The sequence below is a fragment of the Megalobrama amblycephala genome, linkage group LG5 (genome assembly GCF_018812025.1).
Source record: "Megalobrama amblycephala isolate DHTTF-2021 linkage group LG5, ASM1881202v1, whole genome shotgun sequence".
Classification (NCBI taxonomy): Eukaryota; Metazoa; Chordata; class Actinopteri; order Cypriniformes; family Xenocyprididae; genus Megalobrama; species Megalobrama amblycephala.
Genome location: NC_063048.1, coordinates 11877489 through 11893423, shown reverse-complemented (window position 1 = coordinate 11893423; position 15935 = coordinate 11877489). Strand labels below are relative to the sequence as shown.

The window sequence follows — 15935 nt, the reverse complement described above, 5'->3', positions numbered from 1 at the left end:
CACAGGAAGACATTACTTATTTTTTTACAATATATTAAAATAGAAAATTATTGTTTTATATTTTAAATAAATTATAATAATATTTCTCAATAATATTACTGTATTTTACTAAATACAGTAATATTATTACTAAAAACATATTTAAATCAGTTCATGTGAGTACAGTGGTTCAATATTAATATTATAAAGCGACGAGAATATTTTTGGTGCGCCAAAAAAACAAAATAACGACTTATTTAGTGATGGCCGATTTCAAAACACTGCTTCATGAAGCATCGGAGCATAAATGAATCAGTGTGTTGAATCAGCTGTTAGGAGCGCCAAAGTCACGTGATTTCAGCCGTTGGCAGTTTGACACGCGATCTGAATCATGATTCAACACACTGATTCATTTATGCTTCGAAGCTTCATGAAGCAGTGTTTTGCAATCGGCCATCACTAAATAAATCGTTATTTTGTTTTTTTGGCGCACCAAAAATATTCCCGTTGCTTTATAATATTAATATTGAACCACTGTACTCACATGAACCGATTTAAATATGTTTTTAGTACCTTTATGGATCTTGAGAGAGGAAATGTCATTGCTCCCTATGAAGGCCTCACTGAGCCTCCGTATTTCAACTAAAATATCTTAATTTGTGTTCTGAAGATGAACGAAGGTCTTACGGGTTTGGAACGACATGAGGGTGAGTAATAAATGACACAATTTTCATTGTTGGGTGAACTAACCCTTTAAAAAAGTGAAAACATAATCAACCACCCCTTCAACTACTAAAATATCCTTACGACATCTTCTAAAATACTAGACACAGCACACACACACTTATCTTATTTATATTTTTTTATCTTAGTCATATTCATTGAAATAAAACAATTTTATCCATAATTTTTAAATTTTAATTTTTTTTAAAAATGCAAGCAATAAGCCTTTTCTCTTTAAATGACAAATTTTTACAAGTATATTGTTTAAATAAACAGGTATATCGCTGAACACTACTACTGGCCTGGGCATGGTAAAAAATTAATAATTGGGATGTTTTGTAATCAAGTCTTATTTTGCAAACCTCAAGACAACATTAGACACAAGCATCTTACAAATGACAAAAAGCAACATGTATGACATAACCCAATATAAAAGAAGATTAAAATGTATTGCTGTCTTGAGCACAACAGTATAGACAAGACCGCAAATCAAACAGTCTCCTTCAACAGCAGCAGAGATGTCGTAAGGAAAGCAACATTACTCAGTAAGGAGAAAGGATGATGTATCTTATGCCTTTCAAGTACCTGCATGTCATCCGTTCCTTTTTGCTGAGATGAGCATATTTTGCCATTCATTAAAATGAGAAACAGGTGATGTGTAAGTTATCACCCAGACTGACTCAAGTGCTGATATCATCCAAGCTCAGCATTTTTCTGAGACACCTTAAAGTTAAAATGGGTGCCACGGTTTCAACAACTTTACTTATGTGAAAAACAAGAAGTGGTACTAAAGTAAAGTGTGTATGAGAAGGCAAAGTTAACACTAATTACACCACACTCACTGAGCTTCTCTTGAAAGATTTTCAGCTTAATTTTGACATAGCCTAATGTTCAGGCTCTTCAACGCCACATTAATATCTAATGTTTTTTAAATATATTCCATTTAAAAAATGCATTTTAAAAAAACATGTATTGGTCATTAAATTGACATTGACCGATAGATGGTCACGCCAAGGTCAAAAGGATTTATGATTTTTTTTTATTTTGGCGATTTTTGCCTTTATTATGAAAGGATAGTATAGAGTGGACAGGAAGTGAGGTGGGAGAGAGAGATGGGACGGGATCAGGAAAGGTCCACGAGCCGGGACTTGAACTCGGGACGCCCGAAGCACAACTGCACTATATGTCGGTGCGTTGCCCACGAGGCTATCAGCGCCAATGATTTATGAATATTTAATAATGTCAGTTAATTGAGGCTGGTGGAGAGGATCAGGAGGAAATGCACATAAAATGTATATTTATTTATATTGATTATAAATTAAAACTGATGGTTATGTTATAAGCTGTAATGTTCTATTATTTTAGGGTATAGGATGACAAAAAGTTACGATTGAGTATCAATATTGACACCAAGCATTTGTTATTGTTTTTCATAAAACCATTTTATGGTTTAACCAAAAACTATGACTTTATAAAGACAGAAAACAGACAATGTGATTGATCTAAAATCAGTACTCAAAAGAAATGAAAACTTTGCTACAGTGCTTATCAACTATTTTATAAAAATAAAATAAAAATCATTGTATTTTGTCTGTTTAGTTTTTTTCAGTGGTCTAATATTTATAAAATGAGCATCAGCATCTTAAAGGGATAGTTCACCCAAAAATGAAATTTCTGTCATCCATTACTCTACTTATATTTTGGTGGAATTAATTGTGAATGGAAATTCTCTCAGGTTTCAATAAAAACATCATGTTTTGAAGATGAACCAAAGTTTAATGGCTTTGTAATGACATGAGGGTAACTAATGACAACATTTCAATTTTGGGTGAACTATCCCTTTAAGTACTAGCAACAAGCCATGAAATCACTATAGAGCAGTGTCTCTCAAACTTTTTCTGCCATTCCCCACTTTGGAGGTAGGGAAGGGTTCCGAGCCCCACCTGTCCCCAATCGCCACACCAAAATGTTAATAAACCAGGCTTTAAGTTTAACTGTTAAAATGTATTAAAATGTATTTTATTAACATCACATTTTAAAAACATTACATCAAATAACTGCGTTAAAAACTTTCAAATAGAGAAAATGAAAGTGCAATTATATTATCACTTTGCATTATAATTTAATATATATAAATTATAAATTATTTTTTTCATGTGACCATTATTTTAGAACATTTCCCCTTACTGTTTCCATGGCGACGCGTCATGCTTGTCACGTCACACACCGCAGCCATATGTATGACAGATGTAACGCTTTTATTCCATACTGGAATAAATTTGTGCAAAACATTGACTGGAAGAAGGTCTGGCTCTTACCCAACCGATATTTGCTGACAAACAAAATTAGAGAAATATCATTTAAAATAATTCATAAGTTTTACCCGTCTAATGATCATATTGTAAAATTTTTTAAAAAGACATTGATGTAATGTGCACTTTCTGCTCTATGAGTATTGAAACAGTTACCCACTTGTTTTGGCACTGCCCTTTTGTCCAGAGTTTCTGGTCTGACATTTGTAATTTTATTGCAGAAAAAATTGAGAAAGATTTCAAGTTGTTTTGGAAGGATGTTCTTTTTGGCCTTTATGACCTCAACAGAACTAAGACTAGGCCTAATGAAACTTTCATTATTAATCTCATTATTCTCTTGGCAAAATTTTACATTCATAAATGTAAGTTTGAGCATTCCAAAACATCTTTTATTGCTTTTAACATTGAGGTCAAGCAATATGTCAACACGATTAAGTATTCTCTTAATCAAAAGGCAACAAAAACTGTGAAGGTGTGTAAACAATTTGATATATTTTTGTAAGTCTGTACTTCCCCTGGCAAAATATGATGATGTGAGTCTTTTCTTTATTTTTTGTTTATGTTAAAAAACTTGCAATGTTGGAAACTGCACAATATGTTATTTTTATAAAGGAGATGAACGCTCATGTAAACTGTGCAATTGTTGAATAAAAATAAAAAAAAGATGTAACGCTTTTATTTCGTTTCTCCTTTTATTCAAAATATTCACAAAATTGCTTACCATGTCATCAACTATCTAATATTCCAATTCTCAAATATGTAGTGTGTAAGTGTATAAGTGTGTTTTGTCGTTTAAAAACGTTAATAAATGATCTTGATCTATAACGCGAGATGGGCGCCGCCATGTTTGTTTGCGCAGCTGTTCAGCAAGCCCTGTCAGTTGAATTTACAATTTCAATCAATTTCTCCCGAAATTCGTGTAAGTAAGTGGCCGGTGATCTCGGAGAAAAATAGAGTAAACTTTATAGTTACTTATACGTGTGCCTGATATGAATAAAACACGTCGGCAAATTACATTTGAATCGATTGTTACTGCTGCTTCCATAAACATCAATCAGTATGTACTTTACAAACTCTAAATGTATTGTTTTTGGACTTATGTATATTTAAATGTCTGAAACCTAAAATAAACATTATGTTGTTGAAAACACTGCATAGTTGTGACAAATGACAAGCGCTGCTGAACGCGTCCGTATCTGGCTGTGTGCCAGCCAAAGCGCGAAACCAGTTTGAATCTGGCAGTTAAGTGACGTCACTGAACGTTCGAAATCCCATATTTGGGACCGTACTCTCAGGAACACAGAAATAAAAATCCCATATGTGGGACTCAAAAGGTTAATAGAGATGGGCACAAAAATGACCACATTTTCTCTCGTTTGTCGCACCCCACTTGTCTCTATGCCCCACACTTTGAGAAACGCTGCTATAGAGCCAAAAAGGCCTGCTGAACAAGAAAAAGAAGGTCTTCAGGTCTGGAGATTGGGAGAGATAAAATAAGTGCAAGGTATTGCTAAACAGACAACTTTACTGTTTAAGGGGAAAAGAGTCAAGCAGAGTAATGTGAGAGAGATGATATACTGATGATTTTATCCTTTTGTACACTTATTAAAGAAAAATTTACATCATACTCAAGGGCTCATTAGGACAACAGGTAAATGATGGTTCAATTTTCCTTGCAGGGTTTGAACTAACAACTTTACGGTTGTCAGCTGAGATCTTACACCAGCAATATTGGTGATACTGGACTATTAGTGACTCCCAAGGAAACTAACCTAGTACCCTTCTACATGACAGACAACATCAGCTCACATGAAGTGTACTGTATGTCCCACCTATCATCGTCACCACTGGCCAGTCATAATATTCATGTGCTGTTATTTTAAAATGGTCAAGCCAACACAGAAGACAAGGAAAGGCCTTTCACACTGACTCAACTCATCTTATACTTTCAGAAAGGGCTGACACTATAAAAAGGAGAGTTTGATTCAGAGAAAAAAGGAATATTTTTGGCAGGTTCTCCATGGCTCTCCCTAGGGTTGCGCATGAGTTCACGGAACACAGCGAGGGCCAGAAATAAACTGTTTGCTCATGCGTGGGTGAGATGTAACAGTTCGACACCCAAACCAGAAACAAGCACTCTTTCTTTTCCAAACAGCTCATTGACGTTCTGCGAAAGGCAGAAGAGGAAAAAAACAAAAAACAGGCCGGACAGGCGAAGGGTCTGGACACTGGTCACTAGGGGAGATGTGTCTCAAGGCCAGTGGATGAAGGCAGTGAAGCGCACAAAACTTATAATCATAGAGTAATATCATTAAAAATTTTAACTGACTTCTCAATGTAGCCTAAATGTAGTTAATACAATATATATTATATATATACTAATATTTATATATTTTGTGGTGTGCGGTGGTGTTTTAAAATGAGGAGGCAAAGTCCTCACATTTTTTTTTAAAATATCAAATGTAAATTCATGTCCCTGTTACACTTAATTTTTATTATATTTATTCATCTGATCATAACCAATCATAGTGCGATGGAGGCATTGCCTTCTGTCATGTAACTTTCCCCTATTCATTCTCAATTACCCCCCCACCAAACCCAACGCACGCTTTAGGGGGGCTGTTTAAAGTCAATGGGCTCAGGGGAGGCAAGAGAGATGCGGTGTTACTTTATAAAAACAAGTGACTTTTACACTTTTTAATGCCACATTTTGTAATGTTTACATTGTTGTACTTTTTTGTTTTCTCATCCAGTTTTTTTTAAGAGACACTGCCTCCCTTGCCTCCTCAGAGGAAACGCCCCTATATATATATATATATATATATATATATATATATATATATATATATACACACAGGGGCGTTTCCTCATATATATATATGTTTTTTTTGTTTTTTTTTGGGTGTATCGGTACATGTATTCATCCCGAACGTCAGTTCGGTTCATGCAGTTAGATGATGAAAACAGTCAGTCACAGGCAATCCACACTCCAATCCAGAAGGGGCGCATATGGTAATATATTGCTGTTTGCTAACCACCACAACAGGAAAAAGAGCAGAAGAACAGTGCATACGCGAATGACTTGAACGCTTGAAAACAAAGTGAAAGGTAGTGTTCACGTGTCAAATGTGTCTTTCTAAACTGTGCGCAAAATGGAGCAGAACGCAGAAAATTATGTATAGGAGGGTTGGGCTCAACTTTAAATGTTTAAATAAAAGTGGAGCAAATTGTAACACTCCTAATGCACAAGTTTTATTTCTCATTATTCTATTTATGTTGTACTTTTATACTTTTATAACACGAGATGCTTTTCAGTTTTGTAACTTATTGTGACCAAATACCTTTTGTATTTTATCATCCCTGCAAAAAAATATGAGCTATGCAAGAGTGCATTCTGTTTACTGCTTAGTGCTTAAAACACTAAAGGAGGCTGTACTGTACCAACTAGGGGACTAAAAGCATTTATTTAATCAAGCTCCAAAAATGGCTCGTTTGGATATTCGGGGACTTGTGATGTCACATGAGCAAATGCGTAAGATTGCCTCCAGAGCAAGACATCGATGAATATAGTTTTACATCATTGTTCAGTTGCTTAATGGCTGGCAGCAACAAAACAATCATAAGTAAATGTTTTTTTAATGCTTTGTCAGTAAATGATGGTTTTGTATGGATAATGTTTTCAAAACACTTACTCGCGTGCAATAGCAAGTGGGCGTTGATACTGTTTTCTATGCAATGATGCAAGGCAAAGGATTACTTCAGAATTGAATTCAGAATTTCCTGTTAATTTACTCACCCCCATGTCATCAAATATGTTTGTCTTTTTTCTTCTGTTAAAAAGAAATGCAGGTTTTTGAGGAAAACATTCCAGAATTTTTCTCCATATAGTGGACTTCAACGGCTACCAATGGGTTGAAGGTCCAAACTGCAGTTTCAATGCACTCTAAACAATCCCAGATGAGGAATAAGGGTCGTATCTAGCGAAATGTAGGCGGAAGCACCACGGGTAGGGTGAAAAACATCTCATTTTCTCCTCCAACATCTGCCAAATGCATAAATGTCAAATTAACTGTGTTATGCTATGAGTACTTGCCAAAGACTATATCAATAGGGCCTTAACCATTGCTGGTTAATCAATAATTTAAAGACAAACCCCAAAGCTGATTCATGGGTTATTGAAAACCCTTCAAAAGCAGCAACATTTCAGCTCTAAACTGTAGATTCACTACATACCATACTTAAACAGTTTGACATTAAACTTACTGTGTGAATGGGGGACAAGGATTTAACAAATTACTATTCAGAAATATCAGTACTGTATGTCAACACAAATACTCTCTCGTCACGTTACCTGTCACAATAGGGAATGTCAGTTCAGTCCAGCGGGTTTAGTTTAGATATATACACTATTTACTGTACGAGTGTTTGACATTTCTGAAGGTACATTGCAGCATCTCACAGAGAGGCCACCATGTTGGAAAAACAACTCAGAGAGCCTTCATCATTTCAAACACACACACAGAGGTATGAAGTCAGTCATTCATAACAACAGTGCCCCTCCTGTCCGGGCTCTACTCTGCCTCTGGGCTGTGAGGTGGAGGGTGGAAAAAGGGCCAAGGGTTAAACACCAGCTCAGACAGGAATAATATTCCGACAAACACATACCCTCTCTTGTTTACGCAGATAGATATGCACTCTCTGTTTTATCTGACGTCCACACTGGATCGAACGGTCGTAAAATTCAAACAACAACAGAACCTAAATCAGGGCAGTGTAACTTTGTGTGTTTTGGCAATCGCATAGATGCCAACTTAAACCACTGCACTGATGGTGGTTAAAATTAATATAACTAGATTTTTAGCATTTAAAGCTTAAGATATGAAACTGAATACAACATATTACCTGCAACTAACACAAAAAACACACATGCATTTTGTTACAGAGTGCGATGCTGAGATGAGAGGCAAATAAGTTGCATCATTTGGGTCAGGGGAACAAGGCAGCTCCTTCACAGAGAGAAATAAGTAGGTCATTGTGGATTCCTCTCATTGGCACAGTTCTTTCCAAATAGTTGCATCTTTCCACTCAACTACTAATGAACAGGGATGTCTTAAAGTGGTCATTTACTGGTTTGTAAATAGTGCTGTCAAACGATTAATCGTGAATCCAAAATAAAAATTTGTGTTTACAAAATATATGTGTGTGTGTATGTGTGTGTACTGTGTATATTTATATAAATACACACACAGGCATGTATATATTTAACACACACACACACACACATATATATATATATATATATATATATATATATATATATACACACACACACACACACAGTATCTCACAGAAGTGAGTACACCCCTCACATTTTTGTAAATATTTTATATTTTATTTTTACAGTGTAAAGTAGTGAGTGTACAGCTTGTATAACAGTGTAAATTTGCTGTCCCCTCAAAATAACTCAACACACAGCCATTAATGTCTAAACCGCTGGCCACAAAAGTGAGTACACCCCTAAGTAAAAAATGTCCAAATTGGGCCCAATTAGCCATTTTCTCTCCCTGGTGTCATGTGACTCGTTAGTGTTACAAGGTCTCAGGTGTGAATAGGGAACAAGTGTGTTAAATTGGGTGTTATCGCTCTCACTCTCTCATACTAGTCAATGGAAGTTCAACATGGCACCTCGTGGCAAAGAACTCTCTGAGGATCTGAAAAAAAGACTTGCTGCTCTACATAAAGATGGTGTAGGCTATAAGAAGATTGCCAAGACCCTGAAACTGAGCTGCAGCACAGTGGCCAAGACCGTACAGCGGTTTAACAGGACAGGTTCCACTCAGAACAGGCCTTGCTATGGTTGACCAAAAAAAGTTGAGTGCACGTGCTCAGCGTCATATCCAGAGGTTGTGTTTGGGAAATAGACGTATGAATTCTGCCAGCATTGCTGCAGAGGTTGAAGGGGTGGGGGGTCAGCCTGTTAGTGCTCAGACCATACGCTGCACACTGCATCAAATTGGTGTGCATGGCTGTCGTCCGAGAAGGGAGCATCTTCTAAAGATGATGTACAAGAAATCCTGCAAACAGTTTGCTGAAGACAAGCAGACTAAGGACATGGATTTCTGGAACCATGTCCTGTGGTCTGATGAGACCAAGATAAACTTATTTAGTTCAGATGGTGTCAAGCGTGTGTGGCGGCAACCAGGTGAGGAGTACAAAATGTGTCTTGCCTACAGTCAAGCATGGTGGTGGGAGTGTCATGGTCTGGGCTGCATGAGTGCTGCCGGCACTGGGGAGCTACAGTTCATTGAGGGAACCATGAATGAGCAGAGCATGATCCCCTCCCTTTGGAGAGTGGGCCGCAGGGCAGTATTCCAACATGATAACGACCCCAAACACACTTCCAAGATGACCACTGCCTTACTCAAGAAGCTGAGGGCAAAGGTGATGGTATGGCCAAGCATGTCTCCAGACCTAAACTCTATTGAGCATCTGTGGAGCATCCTCAAACGGAAGGTGGAGGAGCGCAAAGTCTCTAACATCCACCAGCTCCGTGATGTCGTCATGGAGGAGTGGAAGAAGACTCCAGTGGCAACCTGTGAAGCTCTGGTGAACTCCATGACCAAGAGGGTTGAGGCAGTGCTGGAAAATAATGGTGGCCACACAAAATATTGACACTTTGGGCCCAATTTGGACATTTTCACTTAGGGGTGTAATACCAGATTATTGATTAATGATCTAATTATATATGTACAATTAAAATATACATTGAATTATTAAAATATATATATGCACGCACACATACTATACATACACACATGCTCTTTTATATATAAAATTTACTATAATATTACAATAATATTTTCAGATTGTATTATATAGTTCATAGTATATATTATATATTTTCTTCATAGAAAAATTTGTGAAAAAATATTCATGTTTATTAATTAATTTCATCAATGTAATTTTTTAATTTGCCAACTTATATACACTGTATTTTCTCACACTTTATGTAAGTACTTTATTGCTTTTATAAACGGTTACCACACAATACAAATATTAAAGCCAAAAATATGTATCAATGCAACTTTCAAGAAGTAAACTCACTAAAAGCCTTCCTTCCGGCGGAAAAAATAGTCCCTGACAATGAACAGCAACATAAGTTACATTATTACGCCATTATATGGCGGCAAAAGTCAGTCAGTAGTGAAGACTTTTTTATTGAAAAGACTGAATTGTTGTGAACACAGAACAAGACACAACTGACAAATCCTTTGACTAGCGACTGTCAGTCACGGAAAACCCCTTAACTGTTAAAAGGACAAGATAATACATCGGACATTTAAACAGATTTTTTATTATCAACATAGGACTGACCTGAAGGAAAATGCTAAATCTGAATGCAGGTAATAAACTCGTTCACTCGATCTTTTTCTCACAATACTCTTCTAGTTCTACATAATACAGTAAGCTTCAATTCAGTTTACGTTGCTAAGAGTAGCTGCTAAGGGTGCTGTGTAGTGATACACATAGAACCGTTGGGTGAAGCAGTCATAGCTGTATTTTATCGTGAATAAAACAGTTATTGACCAATCAGAATCAAGGACAGGAACTAACCGTTATATGTATGTATATATATATATATATATATATATATATATATTTAAATGTGATTATTATCACCTTAATAACCAAGTGTTTGTGGCAAAACCACAAAACCACACCCAAGTCAGAACAAAAAGATTCAAAAAACTGTAAAATATCAGTGTAAGATTGGTTAAACTTTTGCTGATCTAAACAAGTCAAAACATAACCTTCATATGGGATTTCCGACAACTAAAATGTCTGAAGTGAGATACTTAATGAGGGCCCAGGCTAGACGTCTGCTTGAATGAAAGAAAATATGCTGATTAACCAAAGAATCCTTGCCGTCTGGTGAGTAATAGGAAGCTGACATGAGCTCTGGCTTACTTAGGCACAACTGTGTAATACTGCCCTAGGTGAATCGCACAGGTAGGCATGCACAGACAGCCACATTTGCAGTGCATTCATTCAATGCAAAAGGCCTCCACCACATACAGTAAAAGCATGCAAATCCACCATCTGCAATACGAAACCAGAAACTCATCATCACAGAGAAAGAACATATATGATTCCAACAGCATACACCAGAAATACACCATCCAGAAGCGTTTCAGATGGGCTGCACCCTGTCAGCTGGTTTTAATGTCAGTGGACACACCAGGGTGAGGGCCACTTTAAAAACTTCATGAGTTCTTCTTTGATGTCTTCATCTTGAAGTTTTAGAATAACACTGACAGAGCTGCACTAAAATCCCTCATATAAAATACAAAACGCACCACTGCAAGGAGGCTCTTTATGAGTCTCAGCCCACTATAAACTCTGATGGGATTCCCATGTTTGAGTTTTAGAGCATGTATGTGTGCAAGAAAGAAATATACAACAGTTCTTACTGTATTTCCACGGTTAAACGCACATATTTAACCCCTACCTCAAATTTAGCCTAACACTATGGACACAAAATCACATTATCTCTATTACACAAATCTTAAAGTTGCACCAATGTCTAATAGGTAGGTTAAAGACACTAAGAAACCTCTACATGAACCAAAAGAGCTGGGTGCACCTGTTCTTAACAGGTACAGCTCAATACCACACGCTCGCATACGGTTAAAATACTGGCAGAAAAGGTGGTAGCTTCTGTACTGACCTGGATTATTGGCCTCCCTTTCCAGAACATGCAGCTCGGTGCAGTCAGCCAAGGAATGCTCCAGACAGAGCTGAAGGAAGCGTGCTTGGGTCCGACTGACCCGCTTTAGGAGAGACAGTAACGCCACTGTCTGTTCACACTCGTTCCAACCCTTAAACCAGCCAGCGAGGACTCCCACCTGGTCACGAAACATCATGATCTGGTGGGCAGGCTCACGGTACCAAGACTTCAGGTTTGTTGAGAGGGGGAGAGAGAGAGATGGCCACAACCCAATGACGTTGCTTTGCAGCTTAATGGAGACTCACCATACAAAAACACACTTGCTTTCGCCCTCACTTGAGGTTTGACAGAGAATAGCTCTTTGAGATTTCATTTGCTAGTGGGTACCAACATATTGCATCTTTGTTCTTGGGTTTTGGAGTTAGGCTTGGTGGTAGGAATTCCCTGTTTGAAGCTTTTGATATGGTATTCGTCAGAGCTCTCCTGCCCTCTGGCCACTTCGGGCTTACAAAACTTTCCTCAGCTTTCCTCCAGCATACAGTGACTGTCCAGCTTTAGTCTTGATGGCATTTTCCACAGAGAACATCTTCTTTCTGTAAAAGTAAAGAGTAGAGATTGTACATATTTCAGAAGAAAAATCCACAAAAAGTCAAGCCCTGGTAAAAAAAAAAAAAAAAAAAAAAAATCATATTAAAGCTGGGAATTGTGTTTTGAAGGCTGGTTTATGGTCCAAGCTGGTCATAGCCGTTCAACCAGTTCCAAAACAAAGCATGACTACCTCTGGTTTGACCAGCTGATAGTCTACTAGCTATTAGTCTAGTATAGTCTAGATATTTTGAATCACATTGCTGGTTTGAACCCTTTGGAAATGCAACACAAACCTGTTGTTTGATTCTTCTAGACTGACAACGACACATACATAAAATTTCTTCAAAGAAACACTTTGTTAAGGTTAGGGTTGAGGCTAACCATTTATAACAAGTTGGTAAATATCAATGGTTTCAGTCCATGAAACAACTCTAATTTCCTTTCCAGAGACAAAAACAAACTTGTTTCAGTGATGTTTCATTCGTAAATGAATCAGTGTTTGAATTGTTTAAGATGAACAATTTGTGTTCATTTCAATGTACAGACTTACAGGCCTAGTTTCCGTTCACAAACTTACTTTAGTACAAGAAAATAGCCTTAGTTCATTAACTAAATAAAAAAAAAGGAGGCATCTCATTCAGGAACAAACGAATCATCTCAATAGTGAATCTTTCATCTAGTGACTGATTCAGCGAGTGGCGTTGAGTCGTTAATTAAAGATGTAGTGTGTAATATTTAGGAGGATCTATTGACAGAAATGCAGTATAATATACATAATATTTTCAGTGGTGTATAAAGACCTCACATAATGAACCATTATGTTTTTATTACTTTAGAATGAGCCATTTCTATCTACACGTTAAGTTGCCATTTTGCGCCAGCATGTTTCTACAGTAGCCCTAAATGGACAAACTGCTCTACAGAGCGTGTTTCGTCTCTATGTTGTTCTTATTTGTCGGTATATTGTTCTTATGTTGTTCTTATTCTTCTTCGTTGGTGTTTTTAGAAGCAGCTTGCATCGTCACTATGTTGAATACGCAAGAAGAAGAAGTAGTAGTCGTCTGATTAATTCGAAGCAGAAACCGTTCTTTGTTAGAAGTAAGAAGAAACCTCATTGCTTGACTGAGTACTCTCTACTGTCTCAGATGACGACATCTTTGTCCTGTGTCGGCCACCGTAGCTTCTCGTGCGTGGAAAGGGAGGGGTGAGCGATGGACTGATCCGTTGGTTGCAATTGGCAACCTCACCGCTAGATTCAGCTAAAATTTAAGTCCAGCATGTGAATTATGATATCAAATTAAAGGTGCTAAAGAGGATGTTTTGTTTTATACATTTTTGCAATATTACTTGAAACTGTCTTCACTAACTGATAAAAGACTATTTATTAAGTGCACTGAAAGGAATAATATTAATATACATCATCTGTGCACAAAGTAGGGCCTCAAAAACATCAGCCAATCGTTTACGCGATCATCGCATAAACGACTGGCCCTCTGGCTTGTCAATCACTGCCATTACGTTCCTTGTGAGAGACGTGCGCGGATTGGCCCTCTGGCTTGTCAATCACTGCCATGACGATCCTTGTGCGAGACGTGCGCGGCTGCACGCTCCAGTAACTTTCCACACTCCACAGGCGCCGCATGCAATGTTTTTGTCAGGAGACAGGAGTAACAACTGCAGATTATGAGTTACCTGCAGTGAGTCCGACATAATGAATCCACTAACACAACACAGTGAATGCCGGTGGTAAACACTCGTGTTCCAATACTCGTGCACGAGTTTTGGGAGGCGTTCCCTCGAAATGAGCTGTGAAGGAGGGGGGTTGTTCTTACGCATGCGCTCATTTCAAAAACTCACTAACAGTCTTTGGTTTCTCAGTCGATGAAAAGATCCTCTTTAGCACCTTGAATTATAATTCAAATATGTTGTACTACTTATTCTACGGGAGACAAATGACACATTAAAAACGCTTTAATTAATTAACATGCATTAATTGTTTAACACAAGACTATTAATGTGCGCTAACAAAGTAAATATGGTTAATTTTTATTTCATGCGCACTTAAAAACAGACGATGTTAGCAAAAAGGTGTTTTGGACGGAGCTACTCGGTGCTTTTAATGAATCATTTGATGATTCAATGACTCAAAATCGCTTATCGCCACCTACTGGCATAACGATAGATCCTACAAACAATGAACAAATCCTTTTAGTGATCATATTCTAAAGATTTCGAGTCTGAGATGAGATGATTCAGAACCCAAATATGTCTGGGGGCTAGTTGACACATTAGCGGGCACGAGTGAGTTCGTAAGAATGTGAAATTGTGATCATCTATTAAAATCACGCGCTGACGTTACACGCAGATGAACTGTAAATGGGAACTCCGCAAGAATAATGCAGCCTCAATATCTTTTCTGAGTCTGTGGGGTGACCTAAATTACACACGTTAGCTCCAAAATCATCAATTTTGACCAATAAAAATAAACACAGGCTTTCACATGCGGCACTCAAGCGAGCTAACTGAATCGCAGACTGTCCAGAACATTCCCAAAAATTGTTGCTCGACTGTCCCTACTGTAAGTCTGTACACACTATGCAGTCTTCATTTTCACAACTCTTTACATCTGAAGCAATTCCCCACTATGTCAGCAGTGTGGTGGGTTACCCTGCCTAAAGCAATCGAACAGCCTCTTTATTAAGTAGACATAATAATTAATGAACAATCCAAAAACTTTTAATAAAACAGACGCGTTTTGATTTCCATTTTTCATACTCAGCGTTCCCATAGAAAGCTACTGTTGTAGCAAAAAAGCTGGGACAAGAGATGTTGCAACCCAAGTTTATACTGTAAAGGCGTAATATACTTTAGTAAAAACCCTCAGAAGTCACTCACCTAAAGGCGCAGTTGCATTGGTGCTGGTCGCGGGACAGGACAGGACTGGACGGGACGGGGAGCGGTGCCCCTTCACTCTGGGTCAGTGTGTTTGGCCATCTTGACGAGGTTTTTCTCCCCGCAGTCAGTCGCTCTTGTTTAAGCAGCAGAGGAGAGTCTCGGCATCGCTTCCCACATGCTAATAATTAACACGGAGCATTACGTCAGGGGCTTGGCAGCACAAGGAAGCACAAAAATAGAGAATGGAGTTGGGGAGCAGATCGTATTGCTTATCCTACAGGAGACGACTGACCGGGAATCAGGGATTTTTTTTTTTTTTTTAGGGAGAAAAGAATCCAAGAGGTGTCCGCATCAAACTGGACGATGTTACAGCAGGAGAGGAAGTTTTGTTTGAACTGTTTAGAGGGGAGGGGTAGATAAAAAGTTCTGTCGTCGAAGTCTGGACGTTTGTTTTAGAATGGAATTTTGTCAGTTTGACCTGCTGTGACGCGCTGAATGCGGCTTACGAAGTGTCGAAAAAGGAAACTTGGATACATTCGATTCCGCCCTTGAATTCTTCAACTACAGCGAGGCTCGTTGAAGTAGTGGATTCCGTCCATGAGATGGCGCTGCTCTACCACTGTTTGAAATCAGAAGATAGATAGATAGATAGATAGATAGATAGATAGATAGATAGATAGATAGATAGATAGATAGATAGATAGATAGAT

At 37.8% G+C, this 15935-nt stretch overlaps 1 protein-coding gene across 2 annotated transcripts in view; it reads right to left on the bottom strand.

Annotated features, from left to right (window-relative positions):
• Positions 1–15816, bottom strand: part of samd4a (sterile alpha motif domain containing 4A) — a 55851-nt gene extending 40035 nt beyond the window's left edge. For both annotated transcript variants that reach the window (XM_048190681.1, XM_048190682.1), the window contains exons 1-2: positions 15226–15816; positions 11743–12335 (exon numbers count right to left, since the gene is read on the bottom strand). In XM_048190681.1, the coding sequence (XP_048046638.1) occupies positions 11743–11938 (196 nt within the window). In that variant the 5' untranslated portion in view covers positions 11939–12335; positions 15226–15816. The remainder of the gene's footprint in view (positions 1–11742; positions 12336–15225) is intronic.
• Between the last annotated feature and the right edge of the window lie 119 nt (positions 15817–15935).